General features: G+C 31.3%; 1 protein-coding gene and 1 pseudogene across 1 annotated transcript; one reads left to right on the top strand and one right to left on the bottom strand.

The window, feature by feature from the left end:
* Positions 1-4478, top strand: LOC123226825 (annotated as a pseudogene).
* Positions 4479-8694: 4216 nt separating this feature from the next.
* On the bottom strand, positions 8695-12650 carry LOC123227277. The gene is made up of 5 exons (XM_044652013.1): positions 12598-12650; positions 11082-11564; positions 10531-10716; positions 9583-9998; positions 8695-9511 (listed from the first exon to the last, which is right to left on the bottom strand). The coding sequence occupies exons 2-5, from the start codon at positions 11551-11553 to the stop codon at positions 8807-8809; spliced, it is 1779 nt and encodes a 592-aa protein (XP_044507948.1). The 5' UTR covers positions 11554-11564; positions 12598-12650; the 3' UTR covers positions 8695-8806.
* Between the last annotated feature and the right edge of the window lie 1028 nt (positions 12651-13678).

The following is a 13678-nucleotide window of genomic DNA, read 5'->3' as shown; positions in this document are numbered from 1 at the left end:
ATGAAATCAGGATTCTTAACTCCCTTATTAAGCTTTGTTGCAAGAAATTAAAGTTTTATTCCATAAAATGATCAGACAAAATGAAACTAAAATCAAAATTGCGTCCTTTAAATGTATGATTCTGGACGAAACTAAAATCATTTTAAATTGAACACTAAACTTTGGTGGATGACATTAAAATTTTGTCTTAAAAAATAATTATTTTAAGACAAAAATAAAATTATTAATAAATATTTTATCCCAAAAAATGAATATTAATTTCCTTAAAATTATCATTTTGAAACGAAAATAAAACCATCTCAAAAAACAAATCTTACATTTTTAGGGGATGAAATTAAAATTTTGTTCCCTAAAAATATCATTTTGGAACAAAATTAAAATCGTCTTAAATTTATTATTCTAAGACAAAACTAAAAATATCCCTAAAAATGGATTCTAAGTTTTGCAAGATAAAAGTAAAATTTTGTCTTCTAAAATTATTATTTTGAGACAAAAATAAAATCCTATATAAAATTATCATTATGAGACAAAACTAAAAATATCACTAAAAATAAATCATAAGGTTTTTGGGACAAAATTAAGATTTTCTCTTGTAAAATTATCATTTTGAGACAAAAATAAATTGCCCTTAAAATTATTATTTTGGATCGACATTGAAAATATATTTAAAAATAAATCTTAATTTTTTTGGGACTGAATTAAGATTTCATCTCTTAAAGTAACATTCTTGGACCAAATTAAAATTATCCCTAAAAATAAATCCTGCATTTTTTAAGATGAAATCTTAAGATTTTATTTTCTAAAATTATCAGTCTGTAACAAAAATAAATTATCTTTAAAATTATCATTTTTGGATGACTTTGAAAATTTCCTTAAAAAATATCATTCTGGGACAAAAATAAAATCGTCCCTAAAAGTTACATTCTGGAATGAAATTAAAATCATTTCTAAAAATAAACCTTGCATTTTTTAAAGCAAAATTAAGATTGCGTCCTCTAAAATTATCACTTTGGAACAATATTGAAAATGTTTTTAAAAATAAATCTTAACTTATTAGGGACAAAATTAATATTTCACCCCAAAGGTAACATTATGGGACAATATTAAAATTATCTCTAAAAATAAATTCTATATTTTTTGGAACAAAATTTTAATTTTGTCCCATAAAATTATCATTCCGGGACAATAATAAAATTGTCTCTTAAAGTGACATTCTTTTAAACATTCCTTTTTCATAGCTTTTTGCCATTCTATCTAAGTTCCCATTATTTGAGATTATTATATATAAAAACAAAGTAACCTATTTATAAGAAAAAAACCTCTTACAAGTCTTTTGAGCAAACATTGTGGGGGCAAAAGACCTTATGAATCTTCCCAAGTAAACAATGTAAAGCAAGATACTACCTTTTATATCAGTGTAATTAGGTAGCCAAATCATCTTACTGACATGACATAGATAATACCTCTTAGGGGGCGTTTGGTTGGCGTCTTTTAAGATTACCTTGGTAATCTATCTTTTATTTTTTTTGTTTGGTTTATCAGTAATAAAATATTACAATAATATTCTATTACCAATGCTGACGTGACAGGTAATACAGGTGGTAATCTGATTACCATCTTCACCTTAGGTATTTAAAGATTACTGAGATAATCTTGAGTTTATTATAATTATATTATTATTTATTAATTTTTTGAGATAAAATATATTTATTTTTAATTAATATGACAAATAATATAAAAAATATTTAAAAATAATTATATTTAAAAGCATTTAAGTAAAATAATTTACTAGTAATCTTTTATTACCTTTAACCAAACACAATAATTATTTATACTTATCAAATTTTATCAAACATAGTAATCATTTATACCTATTAATCTTCTAAGTAATCTATCTTCAAAGTAATCTTTCTATTTTGGTAATAAAACATTACCCAAACCAAACGCCCCCTTACAGTGAAAATTGGTGTTAATAAAAGTGATGAGCAAATTGATGTGATCCTCATTCCGTAGTTGACTTTGATCAGTGAAAATGTAAGGAACCTTACAACATTCGTATGCCCTAATGAAGCTGCTCTTTTAAGTGGTATCATTCCTCCACAATTTTCGGATCATTGCTAAGTATTTGTTCTTATCCAACAATAGTAGGACAAGAAGGGACGAGCCGGCCAGTACACATCGCGAGGCGGACCAGTTGACCCAACCCAAAGTTCAACTACGAACTTTTTAACTATAACAACTTAAATAGTGGAGTTGGAATTATTGTGGCTATTGGCACCAGACATGCCCTCCAATGGATCCTTGTTAAGGGATTTAGATTGTACTCATTCCAATTACCAAGCTTAAAGAGCCCGATATGGTTTTTTATTGTCACTATCTCTCCGTGTCAAGATTGGGTAATTTGTGCACTTGTTGTCTTCCTTAGATGTGGTAACTATTTTTCAAGCTCCCTTTTAGGAATCGAACTCTAGTTCTCCATCACTCGTCACCACCATGGTAGGCCTTTATCCGACCATCGAAAGTTGATAGGGCAGAAATTTGAATGATGCGTCGCCAACATAGTGGTCGTGTGATCTGTAGAGTTACCATGAATCATCAGAGCAACGAGCAAAGCCCACATCGACCTTTTATCTAATAAATGCATCCCTTCTTGAAGTCAGGTATGCTATTGCAACTTTCTTTCCAATTTTGTAATATCTTGGTTTAATCGTTTGACTCGTTCTCAAAATATTGTTAGTTTGGGATACTCATATGCTATGTAACCAGTGTTGTCTTATCATCCCAAGTGATTTGGGATATCCATATATATCCAACATCTTTCTTATTTATATAATGAAAGCAAAAAACAGTCCAGCTAACCTTTTTTTTGCAGAAGATGTACAAAAGGAATTGCTTTACTGCTTTTGTTCCTTTGCATAATGCGGCTTCTAAAGGTGATTGGAAATATGCAAGAGAGTTTTTTATTTTGAATCCACAAGCAGTATGTGCTAGGATCATAAGAAACTTGGAGACTGCTCTGCACATAGCTGTTGGAGCTAGACATACAATATTTGTGTAGGAGCTTGTAAACATCATGACACCTGAAGACCTGGCACTGCAGAACAAGGTTTGCAATACAGCTCTCTGCTTTGCTGCCATCTCTAGAATCAAAAAGATTGCGGAGGTAATGGCTGATAAGAACAAAAGGTTGCCATCGATTTGAGGCAGCAAGGGAGCTACACCTTTGTGTTTGGCTGCTTTGTTAGACCACAGAGAAATGCCCTGGTATCTTTCTTCTGTGACCCAGCAAGAGTATCTAAATGAAGAAGATCGTATTGAGCTTCTTGTTGCAGTCATCAATGCAGAGTCTATGGTTTCTCACCTCTTCCCTTCACAACTTTCTTATAGTTTTCATCAAATCTCATTCTTTGTCACAACTCTGAATTAGCTTGAGTTAATTTTTGACAGATTTGGCTTTGGACTTGATTAAAAACATCCTGAATTGGCTGCAGCTCGAGATGAGAAAAGAGAGACGGCTCTTCATGTATTGGCTTGGAAGCCTTCAGCATTTTTATGAGGAAGTCAACTTGGAATGTGGCAAAGGTGCATGTACTCTTGTTAGTAACTCCATCACTGGCCATTAATTTCTCACTGCCATTGCTATATTTTTCTCCTTGACTCACATATGTATCATTGAGTTCCACATTTCAGGGCAATCCTTGAAAAAATTGGAGAATTGATTCGGAAACCTTCATGATTGTTGTTTACAGCCGCAGAGATGGGAAATATTGAATTCATAAAAGTATTGATTCCAATGTATCCAGCCCTTATTTGGAAAATCGATGATCATAGTCGAAACATATTTCCTAACACAGTGATGCATCGTAGAAAAACATTTTTAATCTGATTCATGAGATTAGTGCTCATAAAGATCTGACAGCCACTTACAAAGATGAAAATAAGAATAATATGTTGCATTTGGCTGGAAAGCTTGCCCCTCCAGATAGACTCAAAATTTATTCGGGTGCAACTCTGCTACTTAGGCCAGAGTTGCATTGGTTCAAGGTCAGTTACTTTTCAACTACAAAACTTGCACAAACGGTTAGATACTAACAAATACAAACAAACTAAAGTGTTATCATATAGATACGATTCATTTAAACCAATTATAATCATGACAGACCAATTGTTTTTTTTTTTTTTTTATCCATTAGTACACCGAATAACTATGTATGAATCCTAATGACCTATTCTTTTGGCATTAATTGTAGAAAGTTAAGAAGGTTGTTCAACTGTCTTACAGAGAAACGTAAAATTCGGAGGGTCAGATGCCTCAGATACTGTTTTCAGTGGAGCATAGAAAGCTTGTACGAGAAGAGGAAAAATGGATGAAAGACACAGCATCTTCATGTATGGTTGTTGTAACTCTTATTGCCACAGCGATGTTTGCTCCAGCCTTCACTGTACCAGGTGGCAATGACAATATCTTTAAAATATGACCTCACAGAACATCTAAAAATCTAGTTTTTGGATTTGGGGAAGTGAGGTACTAAATTCAAAGAATTAGAAACGTGAAATTTTTGGGTCCACTATGAATCTACTTGATAATTTTTGTTGATTTTTTTACTTTTATTTCCTGTATTTGTGCTCCTACGATGGATGCAGTTTGGACTGATGACATGATTTTTTTTTTTATCTAAACTTTGTTTCAAATGACCAATGCCCCCAAGTTTTCATATACTACTAAATTAAGGAATGCCACTTGCAATCTCTATAGCCACAACTTTCTTCATTTGGCCAGGTAACCATCATTTGCGTTACTTTTCTTTTGGCGGTGGTAACATTTTTGTTTGTTCTGCTTTTGTCATCAGCTTTGCTGGCATGAAATGTAGCACTGCTCTAGTGCCTCACTAATACAAGTTAGATGTCTTTGCATATCATTCGTCGGGCAACTGTACATTCTTCTTGATCCAAAGCCCAACTTGTGAATATAATGTCTTTATCTTGAATTATTAAAATTCAAATTATTAAAATTATATACTCGACTAAAAAGTGTCTTTGTCTTCAAATTTAAAAATGAAATTCAATTTTGTTGCCTATGTGGCTTTCTAACATAAATTTTTTGCAACTTTGCCTCTTGATCATGTGAACAATTAATTTTCTGCAGCTCTAATTGGCAAATTAGTTTATCTCATAGTTGTAGAATAGGACATTTATTTAAAGGTTGATAATGTAGTCAATAACCTACTCAAAGTGTTAACAACATAGTTATCGATATTCTATGATACGATATGATATATGAATAAAACAATATATAATATAAAGTGTATCGAATTAATACAATATCATATGATATGATATATATTATAGATACAGACCAATACACTTTTTAGAGAAAATGATGATGTTAGTGAGATTTATATAAGAAATTTTAAATTTTCAATAGTATTTGTGATATTTTTTAAAATGATAATGTATCAATTTGATTTTTTTATTATTTTATTAATATTCTATTTATTTTTTAAAGTTATATTATACAATACAAATCGATATTCAATATATGATATACAAAACTAAGTTTTTGATACATGATATAATACGCAATTTGAGTACCATAGATAACAAAAAATTATGTTCTAATCGTATTTATATTATATATAAATAATATAATTAAAATCCAACTGTGATTCCGGTTAATGAACAGTATAATTTTATTTTTTTTATTTTTCCTGCATGAAATGAGAAAGTTAGCATATTATAAAATTATTTTGCATTTCAATTAAGAAATGAGAAAACAATCCTAAAGCTTAAATCAATTGCCATCTCTTTCCTCTGGATCTTCCTTCTAACTATCTCTCTAGTTCATCGAGAAAGAGTTCAACTCTGATTACACACCATTGTGTTGCTATCAGCGGTGCACCATATTTCATCTTTAGCAGTATTTTTAAGACTTTGTTTGTTATATATATTTGGTTAATTTCATCTTCAGCAATATTATTTTTAAAACTAATATTTTTGGTAAAAACTAAATAAAGCCACGAACTTGATCGTTAAATTCAAGTTATGAATTCAAATCAAGCTATGAACTCAAGTCAGATTCAAACTGAATCGAGTTAAACCATTTTTCATTCCAATTGAACTTAATATTGGCTCAACAAATTCAAATCAAACTCTTGTTAAATAGTATTTGAGATCAGTCTAGTTCGTATCCATCCCTAGTGGTTGTGGGTTTAGCGAAAAAATGGATAGGTTTTTGTTAGGAGGAAGATCAGTTATTCGACAATGGGTTTGCCGCAATGACGAAGGGATGGTGGAAGATAATCCATTAGATGGCCTTGAGAATGAGCTTTCTATCAACCACAACGAGGGCTTCAATGAATAGAGGTGAAGTTACTACAATCTATTTTTAATTCCTCGTAGATTCTGACATTTCATTGATAATCTTTTGAAGAGACATCCATGGATTAAGGATGGAAAAATTGGAGAGATTAAAATGGTATTTTGGGAATGTAAAACTAGGGTTGGAGTGATTGAGAAGAGAAATATAACAACAATTAACTGAATGATTTAAGAAGATAGATTAGCTTAAAGTCTAGCTTCACTATAACTTTCATTCCATTTTCTTGAAGATTAATATTTATACAAAAATAGGCCAAATCAGTGTTCTTATAACTAGATCAAACGTCGACGCCATGAAATAGACATTATAATCAATCAGTGATTAGATAATTTGATTGGTGCTCGAATCAGTTAATTATTTAAAAATAATATTCAAAATATTTTTATATAATTAATTATTTAATATATAATATGAACCATTTAAATATATAAATAAATTTAATTTGATATTATACATGCCCAAAATTAATAGATTAGGTCTTGGGTTAAAATCCCAATAATAAAGTTTAGAAAAAAATTAATTTTTTTTCCACTAATTGGGTTAAACCTGAGTTTCTACCTTGTTGAATAAATTGGACTAGTAAATCCAATCCAATTTTTAAAACCATGGGTCAAATGACTAAGATGATGGAGACATCAATCTAATGACTAGTGCCGGACAAATACAAGAATGTGTTTATGGTGGTGGCGGTGAAGAAAAATAAATAAACAGTCTAAATAAATGCAGTTAACTAATGAGAAATTAAACTTTTCATATTTAAGAACATGAAAAATTATCTTTGATTATAGTTTGGGTGTGAAAAACATTTGGAAATAATTTGGTGAAGAAACATGAAAGTCTTTTTATGCCCCAATTAGTAAGGGACAGAGTTTGAGTTTTTTTCTATTTCATATTCTGAATAAGTGGTTGGGTTTGGCGTTTTCATTACTGTCAATCACAAAAAGTAAAATAAGATTAAGTTATATCTCATCAACACGCCATGATCAGATGCTGTACGAGGTCACATGCAATGCAATTAACAAAGAAAGGCAAGAAAAAAGTGATCTCATTTGTTAATTAAAAAGGCTTCCCTAATGGGAGCAAGAGCAACCGTATGCTGCCGAAAACAACAAGAACAAGGAAAATTATATATAAAAGAGAAACCACATGAGAGAAAAGAGCGAGGGTTTTCCGCTAGAAGAAAAGAGAAAAGAAAATGAGAGTTTGACCAACAGAGATTCTTTTGACTAAGACAACATTTGTATGCTTTGGGGCACTCACTTTTGTCTTCCGTGGAAGAGATTATAAATAAGACTCTAATTTGTTAGAAAAAAGTTTCTAGTTGTAAACTTTGATCAATATAGTGCAAGTTTCTTCTTCCGTTATTTTTTCATCTCCTCGAGATTTCTATACATAAATTCGGTGTTTGCTTTTATAGTAATTTGGTTTGCATTGATTGTGGTATCACAATCACTTTGCCATGTTTTCTTAACTGATGGTAAGACAAACTCTTGGAAAGAATGAATATGATACTCTTAAATAAATCTCACATCATCTACAAACAAATCTGATATTGATAAAACCTAAAAGTAAAACACACAAGACCCAATAGTAAGATTATATATCTAAAATAAATAATATATAGGTTGGTAAAACAACATGTTATACCTGACTCATCTAGAATAAGCGTATTGTTTATGCACAAATTTTGATTTTATTTTTCAATAAAATATGTGTATAAATTTTAAAGTATACAAATGATATATCATTATACGATTGAATAATTTTAAATCAAAGATAAAATAATACTTAATATATGATGATACACAAGATGACATAAATGAGAAATACATAAGATTAGGGATATGATCTTACTAGTTTGCAAAGAAAACAAAAACATTTTAAAAGTGGTTTGCTTATTGCTCAGGAGCCGACATCAATAGTTATGATATTTTATATTTTGTCTAGAATTTGGAAGAGTGACTGTAAGAAATAAAAGCAAGTTGTTTCTTTTAGCTATGTATAATTCTTCATTTATAAGATCAAAGGAATGGTTAGTTGATTAAATTGCGTTAAATATATGTCAAAATTCTAATACATTGAATCTACTCAACTAAAATGAAAGTTACAAAGATCATATTATCATTAAAAAAATGAGAGATGATTGTGTAATGATCCTTACCCATATGAGCATGTGATAGTAATTAAGTGAATCACAAAATTGTTAAGACTTGTTGTTTGTATAGGTTTTGCGAATAGATAACATGGCTAACCGTTACATCTAATTTGTATAACCAGTCAACTCTCTAATGTCACTTCCATGAGTTCGATCAAAATGTAGAATGTTCATAATATTTGGCTTGGACCATAATTTCATTATCTTTTGGAGGCATGAATGATACACAAATACAACAATGGCTACAGATTACATGAGTTCCATGAGTTCGATCAACGTGTAGAATGATGATGACATGTATTCCGTCCCCTTTTACATGTGATCCATGAGATCAACCAACGTCTAGAATGTTCAAGACATGTATACACTCCCCTTTCATTCTCTTCCTTCAAAATAGAATTTACTTCAATGGTTTTACGCACTACATCGTACAAGAGTCGCCTATTCATCTTGACGAAGTGCAAGACTGGTGAAGAAGCGCTCACACTAAGCAGAATTTGAACCCAAATAATATCAACTTTGAAGACAACGAAAATACTTGTACAAAACACCACCATCATTGCTGCTATTGATAGCCAAAGGGTCAACAGTCCAAACACCAACTTCCTAGGTAACTCCAGAAGAAAATCTTCTTCTGCATATCGGGAAGTCTGAACAGCTAAGAAGATTAAAAGGGAGTACACGGATAATACCACAGATATTGTGTCTGCAAATAAGATAATTCTGAAGGAAAGTTGACTGGAAAAACGAGGCATTCCCGACTCTTCATTGGTCCCACCACGTACTGTGAAAGGTGCACCAAAACCCACAGTGGCAATAAGTGTTGCCACAATCATGCATGACTTTGCAGTGCCCTTTATCCATTGCTCGGCCCTTCCCTTCAATTGTTTGTGCTCCTCATCAAATAAGGCTTTTGGGGTTTTTCCAGCTTTATTTTTCTCACAAGCTTTAGATACAGCCACCATTTCACTCACTTCCTATATTTAACATTATCATTTAGTGCACAGAAATGAAATATATATATATAGTAACTGTTGTAAAATTTTACCTTAAACCACTTCAACTCTTCCTGTAGCTGTTGAGCTACTCCACATATAGCATCGAGCCGTTCAGGTGGGCTCAACTTTCCAGCCAAATGCAAGATGTTGTTTTTTTCAGAATCTCTGTAGTCAACTATGTGTTCCCAAAATGATGGATGTAAATCATCTAGCAGTCGGAAGATATCCTTCTGACGCTTTGAAATAGCATTGGAAAATATTAAGCCAGCTGTTCTTGTGCAATCCATCAACCCAGAATAGTCACAAATAATCAAGCTTAAAAATTCAACGTTTTCGTGTTGGACAGCGTCAACTATTACTTTTTCCATCCACTCGTCAGAACGATTTATTTTGTCCAAAAAGTGTTTGAGTAGATCCAGCGCTTCCTTGGGCAGTTTTTCATGGGGACACTTGTTTATGTGCGATGCTGCGAATTTGATACGGTCGACAGATGTTAGCTAGAATTTGTTTACATTACTGCCATCTATGCTGCAAAAGATCCTTATTATAAGACCTAAAATTAAAGAATGATTAAGTGTTATTGAGTATGATAACCTTCTCTAGTATGGCGGACCTTTGATACTCCTTCCTTACAACCAACAAAAGGAAAGTAATGGGCTTTTAATTGGACTTTCACGTCAAGGACTCACTCGGTAAAGGAGAAATGGATTATTGGTTTGATATTTACGTCAACTAGTCACTCTACCAAACTTTTTGGGTGAAATAAAGAGCAACGAACTACTAGTTTGATTTTATATTAACTGGCCATTCTTGTAAACTTTTGAGTAAACTGGGTTTTAATACCACTTGTTGGAGGGTTTCTCCCACTTTTTCTCGCATTTATGCACTAACCCCTCTCCCAGTCGGAAACATACAAAAACTCTAATTTATATAATAAAACCCAAGAAAACAATATATATGAATAAATAAAAAAGTGTTAAAGGATTAGAGATACTAACATTTGTTGAAGAATATCTGGAAGAATATCTGGACTAGTGTTTCCTCATTTTGATTGGACAACTCAAGAGAGATCAAATGTGTTCGAGCTAAGACATGCAAAAATGTTTCATCTCTCGTCGTCCTTCCAATTTCTATATTAGTATCGACTATATTCGGGTGTTCCTGTAGCAATTTCCACGCAATATCTAGAAAATAACAATCAATATCAAAACAGTTACATGTTATATATATTTGATACCAATGAAATGGATCTCATTCAAACTCATTTAATTGAATCTACAACTCAACTGAAATAAGCCGATTTTAAGTTAGAACTTCAACTTAGTAGCTTCAAATCAGCTCATTTGATTATTTGATAATATTATTCATCTTATCAATGATATTGTTCATCTTACTAATAATATTATTCAAACCATTAATAGAGTTTGCATTCAAACTCGAATGGAATGTTATACTTTTTATCCAAACTCAAACTAGCTACTAATTCAATCAAATCCACCCTTACAAGTGACAAAAGGTTAACATTCTGACATGTGTAAAGGATACTTACCGATCAAATCAGCTATACAAACTAGATTGGGAAGCAATTTCTTGCAATCCTCTTCACTTAAATTTTCAGAATTAGGGCCCTGATAACCTACATCATAAATGCTTTCCACCATCCTTATGTGGCCTTTCTCAGCTGCTATCTGAATTGGTAGCATTTCAGCTTCTCCACGGATAGATAGCAACTTTCTGTTCATACTTAACATCCGCGCAGCAGCACTTCTAACCCTTCCATATTTAGCGGCAAGAAAAAAGGCAGTATTGCCGTCGCCATTTAGCCTTTCCAAATCTTTCGGGTCCATATATTCTAGCAGATTAGTAATGAAATTAGAAGAACCTGCTAAAACTGCGATGTGGAGAGCGTTGTCATCCTTTTCTGTTAAACTATCAGTTGCATGTTTTGCAATTTCTTGGCCGCGTCTGCTAAAAATCCCCCCATCATTCCTCAATGCAGCGTTACGCAGTATTTCTTGCATGTTCTTATCATCTGTAAAGGTGAAAAAAAAAGAAAGTTTTATATATAAAAACAAATTCATTAGCTGGTTTTGACGTAATTTGATATATGGAGTAATATTGAACATATATGAACTATTTTTCAGCCATTGATAACATTTATCTAGAGCTCCATGAAGTGCTATTAGCAGTCTTACAGTTTTCCCTCCTATTTGTATACTCACACCCAATCAATGTGAGATAGTTAACTATCATCCCCTTATCTAGGGATCCGGGAATCACACTCATTACAAATCCAACACGAACCTCCCTAGATCACTTAACAATCCTCCACTTATCTGGGGATCTAGAGACTGAACTCACAATAAACTCAATACTAATCTCCCCTCGTCAGTGGATCTGAGGATGAAACTCACGACAAACCCACCTCCCTGGTTAAACAGTGACAGATTTGGATTGTATGTTCGAAGACAAGTACATCTTTAAATATAAAAACTTGAGGAGGAGGTGATTTCCTATTCTTCTCTTTTTCTTCGTTCAAACCATTTCCTGCAGGTGCTGTATTATCTCATAATGATATAAATCATACATGTAATTAATGCTCAAACAATGGGAGAATAAAATAATATAATATGCAAGAATTCATTGTCACGTAATATGGACTCAGACCAGTGTTGGAGATATGATTCAAAATCTGTTGCGGGAAAATACTCTAAAAATCTCTCAAATTAGTTAAGTTGTTAGCTGATAAATAAAAGTCAAAATAAATAACAGCTAGTTGTTTAATTTTAGCCTATAAATAGGCATTGTTATTTGTCTTTAAGTGTGTGTTTAAAATAACAGCTCCCTACTTCTACAAATTTCCATAATCTTTTTTGTGTTTTTTCCTCAATTATAATTACAGCAGTTTTCCTCTTAAAACTAACAACCAGCCTGTTGTTGCAGAAGAGATACGACGGGAATCCTCACTTCATTAAGATTAGACATCCCTTTGAAGAGATACGAAAGTTAATTAAATAAAACTCCATCAGATAAAAGAACAAAGAGAAACAGGTTGAAACACTTACCTGGGTTGGGAAATTTGGAAAGAAAGTTGTAATTGCGAGTGTGAACTGTACTCTCAAAGACGAGCGCTATGATATTTATACATGAAAAATGACCAAGTCATGAAACAGTAAATCACCTCCAAATATGTGTGAATAAATTAGGTAAAAAAATTATATATTCAAGAGTTAATGTTATTAAAAATTAAAAATAAAATATTTTCAATTTATATTAAAAATAAATTATAAATTATAAATTTGTTAAAAATAATAAATTTTTAAATTTTATTGATTAATCAATCCAATAATTAATAAAAAAATACCTAATGGAGAGAAAAATATGACACAGATTTTAATATTTAATTATTAAATATTAAATAAAAGAATATTTTAGTAAGTCAAAGTCATATTATATTGTTTTCAAGTGTGTTTTTACAGCTCATGCCTTTTAAAAGTATCACTCATTCTTCGTTGCTTCTTCCTTTTTCCCAACCATTTTCTCACTTCCTCTTCTTTTTTGCCCCGCCATTTTCTCTCTCCTTCTTTGTTTCTTTTTCATTTTTGCAGAATCATTTCTCTTAGAAGTTTTCAAGTGTTGTTTAATTAAAGCTCATGCCTTTAAAAAAGAAAAATGAATCGTGTCACATTCTTTGTATTGAGGGTCCCACCCACCTATTCTCTCTACACAACTCTTATCCACTAATATATTTATGTTTTTTATTTTAATTATTAAATCATTTACTATTTTCCCTTCTCGCCTCCCCTTCCTCCGTACTGTATGTTGTTTAAATTTTTTATATTTAATAATTTTTTTAAATGAAAGTTTGAATTTTTTTTACTATTTAATTAGTTAAAAAGTTTCTCTGATTCCAATAATCATTCTCGATAAAAATAAATTAAATGAATCATATACACTTTAAAAATAAAAAATAAATAAAAGCTTTTACATCAATAAATATCATTTTATTAAAAAAAATTTTAAATTAAAAAATATAATAAAAAAGTTAAGAGAATTGATATTATCTTTTATAATCTATCGAATCATGATATATTTAAAATATAGAAATCGCAACATTAACTAGATTAGGTCGATAACTCTTAAATA

This window comes from Mangifera indica, chromosome 10, assembly GCF_011075055.1.
Source record: "Mangifera indica cultivar Alphonso chromosome 10, CATAS_Mindica_2.1, whole genome shotgun sequence".
Taxonomy (NCBI): Eukaryota; Viridiplantae; Streptophyta; class Magnoliopsida; order Sapindales; family Anacardiaceae; genus Mangifera; species Mangifera indica.
The sequence above is the reverse complement of the archived record's forward strand: the minus strand, read 5'-3'. Positions and strand labels throughout refer to the sequence as shown.